This window comes from Quercus robur, chromosome 10 (genome assembly GCF_932294415.1).
Source record: "Quercus robur chromosome 10, dhQueRobu3.1, whole genome shotgun sequence".
Taxonomy (NCBI): domain Eukaryota; kingdom Viridiplantae; phylum Streptophyta; class Magnoliopsida; order Fagales; family Fagaceae; genus Quercus; species Quercus robur.
In genome coordinates this window covers 12,693,084-12,706,427 of record NC_065543.1, presented here as the reverse complement: position 1 = coordinate 12,706,427, position 13,344 = coordinate 12,693,084, and the positions used below count along the sequence as shown (strand labels likewise).

The 13,344-nt window shown below is 36.8% G+C and overlaps 1 protein-coding gene across 1 annotated transcript; it reads right to left on the bottom strand.

Annotated features, from left to right (window-relative positions):
• Positions 1-10,249: 10,249 nt before the first annotated feature.
• On the bottom strand, positions 10,250-10,744 carry LOC126703852 (disease resistance protein RUN1-like). Its single transcript, XM_050402917.1, has one exon. It carries the CDS (start codon positions 10,742-10,744, stop codon positions 10,250-10,252), a length of 495 nt encoding a protein of 164 aa, XP_050258874.1.
• Between the last annotated feature and the right edge of the window lie 2,600 nt (positions 10,745-13,344).

The window sequence follows — 13,344 nt, the reverse complement described above, 5'->3', positions numbered from 1 at the left end:
TGGAATGAACACAAGGACATATAAGTTAACAAGCACAAGGCAAGACACTTGTATGCTCAACACTCAACCAATGCATAACACACAAGGCATATGCATCTAGGAACAATCCTACAAGGGCACAAGAGTGACAGTACATAAACCAGAATGCAGAACATTTAGATTAAAGTACTGATTTCAACATAGCATAAAGGCTGCATTAAGCAAGGTACATACCATAAAGCCTACAAACTATGCATAAAACATTAACCCTAAAAGCTTACAAAAGCACATGGGTACAAACACAAAAGCATTCTGAATAACATCATCAAAATATATTAAAGTTTAAACCAAGAGTATAAGTAATGAGTTAGTAACAGCTATACACCAAAACACAGTGTATCAAAACCATAAAAACACTAAAAGTACCCAACAAACATAAATCTAAAACCATAAGTTTAGAGGATAAGACTAAAAACAAAAGTATGACAAAAGTATGTGTGTACTCCCCCTATCACTATGCACACTTCCCTTTGAACTTTTCTCCCCCTTACTGAATGCTCTCCCCCTTTTTGTCACGAATAGCTAAAGACTCTCGTCCAACTTTCGTTGAATTTCATCTAGCTGATTCTCCATAGTCTCGAGGCGCATTTGGACATGGTTGTTTGTGGAGTAGAGAAGTGCCACAAGCTCATCAACGCGTTTCTGAATATGCTCAAGTACACTGTCGACTCTATCAGTATGAGGAGCAGTCTGTGCTTGCGGAATACTAGCCGGTGAAGCTTCAGGAACAGCACGTGATGTAGATGTGGTATGAGCAGGTGTCTCTGAGTAAGGAGTAGATGGAGTAACCAGAGAGATGTGAGCACTTCTTGGTGATTTAGAGGAGTGACTTCTGCTAGCTTGAAGAGTGAACAAGGAAATGGGACGTTGACGAGTCAACATTTTTCCATCTGCAGGAGGAATAATGCCTGCACGAAGAATGAGCTTCATGATGAGACTACAAAATGGAATAATTCCTCGAGCTGCAGATCGACATGCGGTCTTCCTCAAGGTGTAGTAGATGTGAGCACATATATCAATGGGGGCTCTTGTAATAAGGTCACAAAGAAATAGAGCTCTCCCAAGATTGATGAATGTAGTGTTGGACAGTGGGTAGAGATTGGTGAACATGATCAACTTCAGTGTGGTCAGCTCAGGTGCAAACTTTGCGGTGCTGATGGATGTTCCTGCACTGGATACTTCATGATCGTGTCCTAGGATTTGTAAAATTTCTCCAACTTCTGGATTTCGTTCATCATAAGGAGTTAAATTCACATTCTGAGGTCTGGTGATGCTGAGAAGATCTGCGATGGAGTCTGGGGTAACACTAAACTCTGTTCCTCTGACCCAGAAAATGAGTTGAGGTCCAAGATCAGTTGCATTGGAGAAGCATTCTTTGACCAGCTCATCCATTGGATCATCAAAGTTCCCGAACAAGTTTGCCCAATCTCGGTTCTCAAAGATTCGAGGGATGAAAGTGGTCCCTAAAGTGTTGAACTCTACCACCCGTTCCACTATAGTGGTTGACTTGTCAAACACATTTGAGTAGGCGTGTGAGTTAAGCGGAAGTCTGAACCTATCCTCATTGGGATCTTGAGATGCCTGAGATGATAAACGAGTCCTTTTAGCAACTGGTGTTGCTGGTTCGTCAGCAACAATGTCTTTACCCCTGGAAGATCGACGAGACATCTACAAGAGAACAGGCTCACAGCAAAGAACCAAACAACAATACCACACAAGATAATTGTCAACAAGATTCAGTGTAAACAAAATTTCAATATATAAACACAAACTGAGGATAGTGCAGACCCAACCAAACTTCCAACAATACAAAGAAGCACAGAATAACAGGTGCAGCAAAAAGGTGATAGTGCACCAAGACATAGATAGACAACACAACTGACAAAACTGTCAATGAGACAGGTTATCATGACCATGATATGCAAACAGATACAGCATTTGAACAATTAGAGCAGATAACATAAATCACTCCATCAGAGATATGAACAAGGGAAAATTTTTCAACATGAAGAAATCAATCAACCACACTAGAGCACATGGTTTAGAGACATACATTATGTTATCATAAAAACTCAGTAACCAATACCAAACACCAACATCAATACTTAAGCAAGTGAAATGAGTAAGTCAAATAGACACCAAACCCATTTAAGAAAAGATTTTCAGACTCAATAATAGGCAAAAATCAGAACAATGAAAAACACATTGTAACCGCTCAGCATGAAAACAGGAGAGAACAATATCAAACGCGACACTCCATACCCATTACATAAAGAGAGAAGTATTTCGAACATACTAACAGTCCAAACGATAACAAAAATATGCAGGAAAAAGAAAATGAGATTGAGAAAGCAAAACCCATACCTTTTCTTGATGATTTGGATAAGAAATGAAGCACCAATGAGGTTTGAAAATGGATTCACCAAGTGTTTGGAAAGAAGATAGTTTAGAGAGAAGATTAACAGTTCCAAAAGTTCGAGGGAAAACTGAAAAGAGGTTTAAAAACTGCTCCTGTTTCTGCAAAACACGCGTTTTTCGCGACTTGATTAAGTCGCCACAAAGTCGCCAGCTCAAGCCGCCAAAGCACTCAAGACCAAAAATTTGAAAAATTTTTCTAAGTGTTTTTCGCTACTGGAAGGTCTACCCGCGAGTGAGTCACGAGCTGAGCCGCGAAAATCTCTGAGTGAACCTCGCGACTGGACCTTCCACTTGCGAACAAGTCGCCAAAAATGACCAGCGAAGAAGCGACTGAGGCTCGCGACTTGACATACCCGCGACTGAGCCGCCGAAACAGGGCAAAACTGGATTTTTGAAATATTCAGATTTTTCAAATAAAATACTTTCCAAAAACACCTAAAACACTCAAAAATCTTTTTGTGCTTGAATTAACAAAGATTGAGCATGTGAAAACATATTTTATGAAGTACAATCACACAAATGAATATGGCATTTATTGAACATAAACTTGTGTGTTGTGTGTGGATATCAATAATGAGATAGTCTTTTGTCTAATGTGAAGCTTCAATGATCAATTCAACCAAGGCATACACAATTAGCACTAGATCATGTGACCCATCTCAATTATAGAAATATGTATATATGACCTCTCACACAACTTGATAACATAACTTGGAGCTTATCATTTGACTCCACTTTCAATCATAACATTTGATCTTTTTGATCTTTTAAGGCAATCATCTCTCATTGTGAGAGTGATATATGACATTTCACTTTAAAGAACAGGCTTTTGCAGCTCAATATCTCTTTTCATTTGGAGATTTACATTTGGTGAGCTCTTTTTAGCAAAACAAAAAATAAAGAGTGGGAAGATATATAGACACAAGTCTATGCATGTCTCAAGATCAACATAACCATTCACTAATCATTCATGACAAGTTTGAAGATCTATTTACAACAATCACATAGATTTCAAGATTTTTCCCATAGTGATATAAGTGCATGAAAACAAGCAATGCTCAAAAATGCACAAAGCCATTAGCACAAAGGTACAAGGCAAAACAAGTTTTGAGACAAAACTCAACAAAGTCAATCAAGCTTTTTGATTTTCTAATTTTTTATGTGGTTTTTGGATTTTTGACACAAGAAACAAAAAGATTGATAAAACAAAATTAAAAAATATTCACAAGAAGACAAGCAAACAACCAACATCAAAAACAGCAAGCAAACCAAACAAACATAGTCGCAAAGCATAGGAAGTATTAATGCATGGACATGTTGTAATGCTTATGCATGAGTACCCTTTTTCACCCATACGTCACTTGCGTTTGGGGTGATTTCCTTATAGGATTGGGTACGGGAGTTAGGGCTTTCAAACCTTCGTGAGAAGCTTTCCAAGCAGTTGGTGAATGCACCAATCATCTTCATCACGTTCATCATTCCGGGATCTCCATTTTGATCTCTAGATTGATCACCTGCCCAAATTCTCCTATCATTTCTGGTTCCTCCTGACCTTTGAGGAGTTGCACTGTTCTTTGCTCTCAGCTTTTGGCAATTTGGTCGAGTATGCCCTTGAAGTCCGCAATAATGGCACATATAAGTTCCTCTAGGACCTCTTTGTGGTCGTGGACGTGACTTGGCACGAGATTCAGACCTGCCCACAGACTGATTACGGGGATTCAGCATCCGTTGGTTCACCACATTCTTCCTCTCCTCCACCTCGAGCTTCTCACCAGTAAGGTCAGCTACAACTGGATCTTTGGCCTTTACAAACTTCACTTCTTTAGTGACATTTCCAGATGAACCACTTCCTCCGGTATATCCCAATCCGGATTTGTCTGAAAAGCTCTTTTGAGATGATATAACATCATCTAGCTTCTTAGTGGTGACCCTCTCTATTTTAGCATTCGCTTGCACAACCTCATTCTCAAGAAATCTCACTTTTGTGTAAACTTCGGACAACTCACCATTCAGTGTTTCTATCTCACATTTGGCCTCCCTATATCGAATTAGGAGATTTTTGTAGTCCTCCTCAGCCTTCTTCATTTTTCTCACAGCAGCCTTGGCCACCCTTGTGTACTCACCCGACTTCTCCAAGAGTGAGTTATAATTCTCTTGAAGATTTGCTGTGCTTTCATCTTCTTCAGCATCTGATTCTTCAACAATTTCCAGTGATTCATCATCACTATGTTCTCCAAGGTCTTGTACCAGCAGATTTAACTCATCCGAAGACTCAACATGAGCAATAGTCATAAAAGCTGAATAGTTCCCCTCTCCATCACAGCTCTCTTCAGATTCTGAGTCAGACGAATCCAAGTCACTCAAGGTCGTGGCATACACTTTACCTTTTTGATTTCAAATAATTCGGACATTCCTTCTTAAAGTGTCCATGCCCGTTACATTCGAAACAAGTGACACCTTGTGTGGGTTGGGATTCTTTTCCATCTTTCTTTTTGAAATCCCTCTTCTCCCTTCCAGAACTTTGGAATTTTCTTTTATCATCAAATTTTCCATTATTTTTGAATTTCAAAAACTTTCTGAAATTTTTGACAAGGTAGGCTACATCTTTGTCAACCACATCTTCTCCCGATGAGTCCTGATCTTCCACCTTCTCATTAATGGTCTTTAGAGCAAGAGATTTACTCTTCCGTTGATTGGGCAGAGACATCTCATAAGTCTGCAGAGAACCAACCATCTCCTGTACCTTGATGTTGTCAAGGTCCTTGCTCTCTTCAATTACTGTCACTTTAGCACGAAAACTTTCCGGCAATGATCGAAGGATCTTCCTTACAATCTTTGAGTCCTCCGTTTTCTCCCCCAAGTTGAACTTACTGACAACCACCTCATTTAGCTTCCCATAGAAGGAGTCAAAAGACTCATCCTCACTCATTTTGAGCTCCTCAAACCGAGTGGTCAGCATTTGTAACTTGGTGTCTTTCACTTTCTTCGTGCCTTCATAAGTGGTTTCCAGAATCTCTCATGCTTCTTTGGCAATGGTAATGTGAGAAATCCTGTGAAATTCATCTGGAGACACACCACAGAAAATAGCATTGAGTGCTTTATTGTTAGCATTAGATGCAGCAAGTGCTGCCTTATCCCATGTGGATTTGGCTGCCTCAGGTTTGGTCCAACCAATCTCAACAGCATCCCAAACGGATTCATCAATAGAACACAGAAAAGCTCTCATACGAACCTTCCAAAAAGCATAATTACTACCATCAAAATATGGAGGTGCATTTAGGGATTGAGACCTATCCATCTCAAAAGGGAGTCAAGGATCACACAATGGTAATGAAACCAATAGCAGTGTACCCCCTCTGATACCAATTGAAAGTTCAAAAACGTGTACAAAACACCTTTGAACGTTTAGACCCCCAAAATACAACTTAACCAATTCAAGCAATATGTCAAACAACTAATGTGCGGAAACTTAACACATGCTATAATATGAAATTGGTTAAAATCTATCTAAGTCATAACATAATAAAACCACAGCAGATAATATAAAGGCAAAGATAGAGAGGAAGGAAGATACAAACTCAAAGACAACACGCAATGTGTTATCGAAGAGGAAACCGAAGTCCTCGGCAAAAAACCTCTCCGCCGCCCTCCAAGCGGTAATCAATCCACTAGAAAATACAGTTGGGATACAAGGACAGCAATAGACCCTCCAAGCCTAATCTACCCAGTGCACCTAAGCCCTCCAAGCTTCTTGCTCCAATGAGGTTGCGCCGAACCTTTTTCTTTTCTAGCTTCCCGGATTCCGCTACTAGACCGTAGCATCAACCAATGAAGATTGGCTTCTTTCTAACCGCTTCCCAGAAATCCAAACCACTGTCTCACAGTGATGATGATGGTGAGAACCAGGTTTGGTATAATGCCTCTCAAGGATTTGACAATGGAGAGGAAGAGAGTTGAGGAATTTGAAGAGACTCTAAGGTAGAGATTGTGGGTGAAGCAATCTGGTTTTTCTTTAGGGTTTCTCTCTCAAAATTCTCTCTGGAAGCTCTCTTTCAATCGTGGGTAAAAGGGGTATTTATACTGGAGTGAGAGAGGAATGTGAAACGTCAGGTTTTACAAAACAGGGGTGGCTCGCGGCTTGACCTCGCAGCTTGACTAACTCGCGAGATCCAGTCGCGAGTTAACCGTATGACCAGTTGTCCTGTTTTGTCTTGTAGTGCTCCAGCTAGCATGACTGTTCATCTTCCAGCATGCTTGGCACGTGTGCTGCTTCTGGCGGCTTGCAGCCGCGAGTCACCCGCGAGTCCCAACCACGAGTCTCTGTTTTCTTGCACACTCTTGAGCAATCTTCACTCTATCTCACTCACTACCCTTACAACAAACCCACCTAAATACAGGGTTACTAAATGCTGAATTACAAGCAAATTTGGCACGGAATAAAGCCAATTAGATGGTTGAATAAATTCAACCTTACAAATATAATTAATGACAACTTTGGACTTGTCAAGAGTTAACAGAAAAACCCAAGGCCCATTGGAGCTAGAGTCTTATTTGTTCCCTTTTGGTCCCACTCAAAGCCGTATACTAAAGTCCATTTGGAATGGCCTAAAAGGTTAGCCCAATTAAATAATTAGTTATATAAAATGAGAGAAACATACAAAATTTCATAAGGGTTTTTTCATTAAAATCACATAAGGAATGAAATGGTGTGTATGTAAGTGTAAGACACTTTCTTATTCTCCCTTGGAAACTGATTAAGAGACCATATTTCTTGGGCATTGAGTGGAATTGGAGTGAAGATTAAAAGTATTCCCAAGTACTTCTAATATTTTGTTTTTGAATTTCATCACACCAAGGTACACTTTCTTGTTTTTAAATTCTGAAGCTTACATTGTATATGTTATCAATTGCGAATGAAGTAAATCCATTAATTTTCCACTGCGTATGTTCTGTATGATACAAACATGTATTTTTCCAACATATTATACAACTAATTGGTCAAAATCATGTAAATTTAGTTTTTTTTTTTTTTTAAAAAAAAAAAAAAAACTGTACAACTACTTTTCTTTTTTCTTTTTCTGATAATTTTGATTAGAAAAAAATAGTAATTTTAGTTAATTAAATGAATAAACTTAAAAAGTTACTTAATTTTTATATAACATCAATTAATTCATTATATATATATATATATATATAAAATAAACCTTTTATTTTTATGATTATGATTAAACATGTGATTGTCCATTCTAAGGAAATTTGATTAATTTTACATGAAAAGTGTCACTAAATATTATGTTTTTACATTTTTCTATCATATTATTAGTAATAAACTTATTATATTTTTCTTTATATAATTTAAAATTTTATTAATTATATTATTTAGGATGTCACTGGTTTGACCATCAGTCGGATCTCGGTCTGACCAAAAAGCCAATAACCAATCACGTTTTTGGTTCTTTCACCGTATGGGTTTATAAAACCATAGAACCCCCCCCCCCCCCCCCCAAATGAATGAAAATCTGGAAAAAAAATTATAATAAAACCACTAACAAGGCCCAATCCAAATGCCAATAGAAAAGCTCAGTACAAGATCAATCTCATCTCAGACTAAGACTATCACTACTCCAACACCAACATGATTATGTTTTTAATTCAACAAATATATATATTTTTTAAAATCCTTACTACCTCAGTGCCTCGCAAATTCACAAGTCATTAAACAATTTAAACTAAAACTAAATCAAACCTAAATGCTAAATGGAAATAAGAAACTCACTTACTCTCCCCAAACATTGACGTCCATCCCTATTCAGCAACACTAACAACAACCACAACTGAACTCCACAAACTTTATGTTGTAAAACTTTATGTATTTGCATGTTTTTTTTTTTATTATTTTTTTTTTTTTATTGTTGTTGTTGTTGTCAATATACAAATTTTTATTTTTATTAAATTGTGTAATTTATTTTTCATGAGGAACATGAGGAACACCCTGAAAAAAATTCTTGGAGCCGCCACTACTTGGCTCATGCTCACTAGCGTCCTCGATGGGTATAGTGTTACTATGGTCACGCCTAAGTAGAAAATGCCAACTCAAATTACCCCTCTCTACCCATTTTTTGTTCATAAAAAAATAAAATAAAATAAAAAGTGGTGGATACACACCATACATAACTATACATGTCAATTTTGACATTGATTAATTAGTTGTGGATTCAAAAATGATTTCAAAATTTGGAACTAAGTTTTTTATGTGCTCCTCAAAAAAAAAGTTTTTTTATTTGTTGTTGTTGTACAATAAAACTTTCCCGTGCAAAACATGATAAAATATATCATATGTTAGATATATACATACTCTTCACCTTGAGAATCCCACGTAGTTATATAATCTACACATTATGAAAGAAAATATACAGGGATGAATAAGTATTGACAAATTACATGCTTCAACTGTTGGTGTGTGTAGGCCAAAATGGCCAACTAGCTCTAAAATCGTAAGTATATAGTTAGTTGGCTTTGTTTAGAAACATAATAGCATACTAGCATCTCGAGTCTAAAAGACTCGATTTTGGCGTTAAAAATCGAGTCTTTCAGACTCGGTTTGCAGCTTGGATCAACTCTGATGTGGCAGAGCTGCCACCTGGCATCCACATGGAAATCGAGTCTTAGAGACTCGATTTCCAATCCAAAATTTTTTAAAAAAATTCTAAGTCTGTACATGCCAGAAATACCCAAAACAAATTTAACAAACTTTGCCACTACGCAGATCAGATCAGATCAGATCAGAGGGAGAGAAAGAGAAACTCACCGCTACTCAGATCAGATCAGAGGGAGAGAAAGAGAGAACCTCACCAGCGCGGCCTGGGGCTCGCGCCGGCCAGCGTCGTGTGCGGCCAGGGGCTCGCGCCGGCCAGCGTCGCGCGCGGCCAGGGGCTCGCGCGAGCCCCAGGCCGCGTGCGACCCAGGCTCGCGCGAGCCCCAGGCCGCGCGCGACCCAGGCTCGCGCGAGACCCAGGCGGTTTCTGTTTCTGGTCATGCCGCGCGCCTGGGTCTCCGATCTCGATCTTCTCTCCCTTTCTGTTTCTGATTTTCTTTTCTTTTTTTCTTTTCTCTGGTTTTTCTCTGATGCTCTTCTTTTTTTTCTCTGGGTTTTTCCTCTGATGCTCTGGTGTTTGGTCTGAGTTGGTGCTATTTGTAGGCATTAGAAATCGAGTCTTAGAGACTCGATTTCCATGTGGATGCCAAGTCACGCCTCTGCCACATCAGAGCTGATCCAAGCTACAAACCGAGTCTGAAAGACTCGATTTTGAACGCCAAAATCGAGTCTTTTAGACTCGAGATGCTAGTATGCTATTATGTTTCTAAACAAAGCCAACTAACTATATACTTACGATTTTAGGGCTAGTTGGCCATTTTGGCCGTGTGTGTATTTCAAACACTTTAATATTTTTTTATGAGTTTCATATTGGTTTGGAGTAAGCTCTCTCTTGTGTTTATAAGACATTGTTCTCCTTGAATGATATCTTAATATAGTGGGATTAGTATGGACTTAGCCTTGCTTAGGCTTTACCCATATCACACGTGCGTGCACACTATGAAAGGAAATATTTATATTTCAGTGATGGGATGATTATTGACAAACTATTAACAACATGCGTATCTTTTTCTTTTTTCTTTTTTAATAAAATTTAAAACGGATATAGGTTGAGATTTTAATTATGACGACCAAAAAAAAAAAAAAAACAGAAAAAAAGAAGAGATTAAATTACCGCAAGTAAAGATAGAAATTAAGTTACCTATCTTTTCCCAAGGGAAGCCCGACAAATGTGCAGTCTGTCAATGCCTTCCTCCATTTCTTCACCGTGTCTTCAGAGAAATTCGGAGGCACTTCTGCAAAATTTCCCTTCTGTTCTCGTACATCGGACGGAGACACCTCATAGAAAATAGGTACCACTTCTAAAGTTTGATTACATTTACACCTAGTAGTACTACTTTTGCAATCCATGATCACCACGAGCTCATCAAGGCACCACCTGGAATTAGCATAGTTTTTGGAAAACACGATAACTGCAATCCTTGATGTTTTGATTACCTTCACCAGCTCTTCCCAAATCGTCTTTCCTCTTTCGAGGTCACTATCATCTCTAAACACGCGAATACTTTTGTCTTTTAAAGCCTTACAGAGATGGTCTGTAAACCTTGTGCGAGTATCTTCACCACGAAAACTAATGAAGACGTCATATGTATTGCAAGTGCAAGGTGGGGTTCGAAAAGATGAAGAAGCCATGGTTATTGGTTGCAGTACACACAAAAGACCAGAATGAGGAGAGTATCTAGAGGTCAGCCTATGTATAACTTTTGTTTTTCGTGAGAGAAGAGACTATTTATATCTATATCATCGAAACGTTAGAGAAAAAATTAAACAAGAAGCCGGCAATGAGACCAATTATTAGGGAGAATACTACTCATACATGGTAATTATATGGTAGTTGCCCTTTCCCCTTGAAAGAACGTTAGAGTTGATGATCAATATAATGTAATATATTGTGCTAAATAATATCCCTGTATCCCTGTATCCTTGTATATGTCATTCTATTCAGTCATCTATTGATAAGGCTCTTAAGTAGGAGAAATTATACAGTCCTCATGGTGAACTACGTCATTTGTCCACTATTCCAATAAAAGACTTCCACCTATTTAAAATTGCTGAATCAGTATTTAGTTTTTATTTAAAACTCTACAATTTTAAACAGGTAGAAGTCTTTTACTGGAATGGTGGATCACATCACTTATCCACCATAAAGACCTTATAATTTCTTCTTAAGTAGGGCCAAATATGTTATATTAATTGAGTAATGCTAAGCAAGCTCGTAGCTTTAATTGTCACCTGATGATGTTTCTAAGAAAATACTCCCACTTCTATGCATACAACATTTATTTATTATTTTGTTAAAAGCCCGAAATCAAAGGAAAATGTTAAAGCCACAAACTATTTTACATTTTTTTTTTACAAGCTGTTGATTTGATATGTGATTATTAATAAGTTAAAATGTGATGTTAATGATGGACACAAATGAGTACTATTTAGAATTTGCTATAGCAACAGTTTATAAAAATATTGTAAAATAATTTGTGCCTGTAGCATGTGAGTATTGCTAAAGATATAGTACAAAGTTTTACTATATATGCAACATTTATTTATTATATTGTTGGAACCCATCAATTATATTTATTTAAAATTTTTTTTACAAGCTGTTGATGTGGAATGTGATTATTAATAAGTAAAAATGTAATGTTAATGATGAACCCAGATGAGTACTATTAAGAATTTGTTATATCAATAGTTTGTAAAATTATTGTAAAATAATTTATGCATGTAGCATATGAGTATTGCTAAAGATATAGTACAAAGTTTTACTATATATATATGCAACATTTATTTATTATGTGGTTGGAACCCAGCAATTACAATTATTGATAATTTAGCTGGTACAATTTATGTAGTAGAATTTATAGTAGTTTTAGTCTTTTCTATATAAATTCCTCAATTCCTTTAATTTTCTCCATGTGGACCTTTTAACTCACAATCATTGCCAGGTCATTTGTTGTGAGAAGAGGGAATGACTCCTCTTGTAGAAGTGAATAATTTCTCCGAGTAGGGGGACATTTATCAAATTTAAATAATAAAAATATAATTTTTTTTTTTAATTTTACTTATTGGACAACCTTAATGTTTTTTTTTTTAATACAAAAACCCATTTAGGTATTAATATCTCTTTTTTTTTTTTTTTTTTGGTCAGCAACCAAAGAGACATGAAATGGAATGATATTGACACAGCCCCTAAAAGTATACCAAAAAAAAAAAAAAAAAGACTTCAAATTTTGTTAAATGATTTTATTTTCCTTTTGGCTTTCTTAGCAACCAAACAAAGAGAAAGAGAAGAGACCTCGCAAAGAGTGTAGGATCTTCGATGACCTTGGGATCACTGAAGGAATCATCAACAAAAACAACGAAAAGTGATGGGTAGAATTGGAATTGTGAGAATTTGAGGAGAGAGAGAGAGAGAGAGAGAGAGATACATATATATATATATATATATATATATATAGACAGAGGAAAGTAGAGGTGCAAAGGTGGGTTCAATAATGGCCTATTTGGTACACATGTTTTCAGTTTTTAAACAACCTTACATGTATTTTTACACACTTTTTCACCCACATGTATTTCCAAAAAAACTGAAAGCTGTTGTTTAAACATACGTACTAAACGGGCCCTAAATGGCATTTGTCGTTAGGGAGAATATCGGTGTCGCCTATGCTTCCTGGTTGGATTGGATGATACGATTCTATGTAGAACAATGTATTCATTTTTTTTCCCACTAATTTTTTATTTTTATTTTTGCCAACTGTCACTGTTTGTTTCAATCTTTGATTTTAGTACTCAACTAATTTATAAGGTTTATAGAGAAAAAGAATGGATTTTAGTACTCAACTTATTTATGGAAAAAAAGAATGGATTGGCCTAGGAGTAGGAGGGTACTTGTAGCCAAGATGAAGTTAGTGGTTAAGCATAGGTTGGCAAAATCAACTGGAGTTTATGTCATGGTGTAAAGTGACTTATTTTCAAGATTCTTACGTGCCGTTTGGTAATATTGTTCTAGTAACGTTATTTGTATTTTTTGGTAATACATGTAGGTGAAAAAATGTGTAAAAATACGTGTAATGTTATTTAAAAACTGAAAAATGTTGCAGTTAATTCTCCAAATTTTTAATTTTTTTCCACTCTTTAACTGCAACATTTAACATTTAACATTTAACAAAAGTTTTTGAAGATGTCTTAATTGAATAAACTTGAAACTTAGAAGATTGAAATGGACGAAAGTAAAG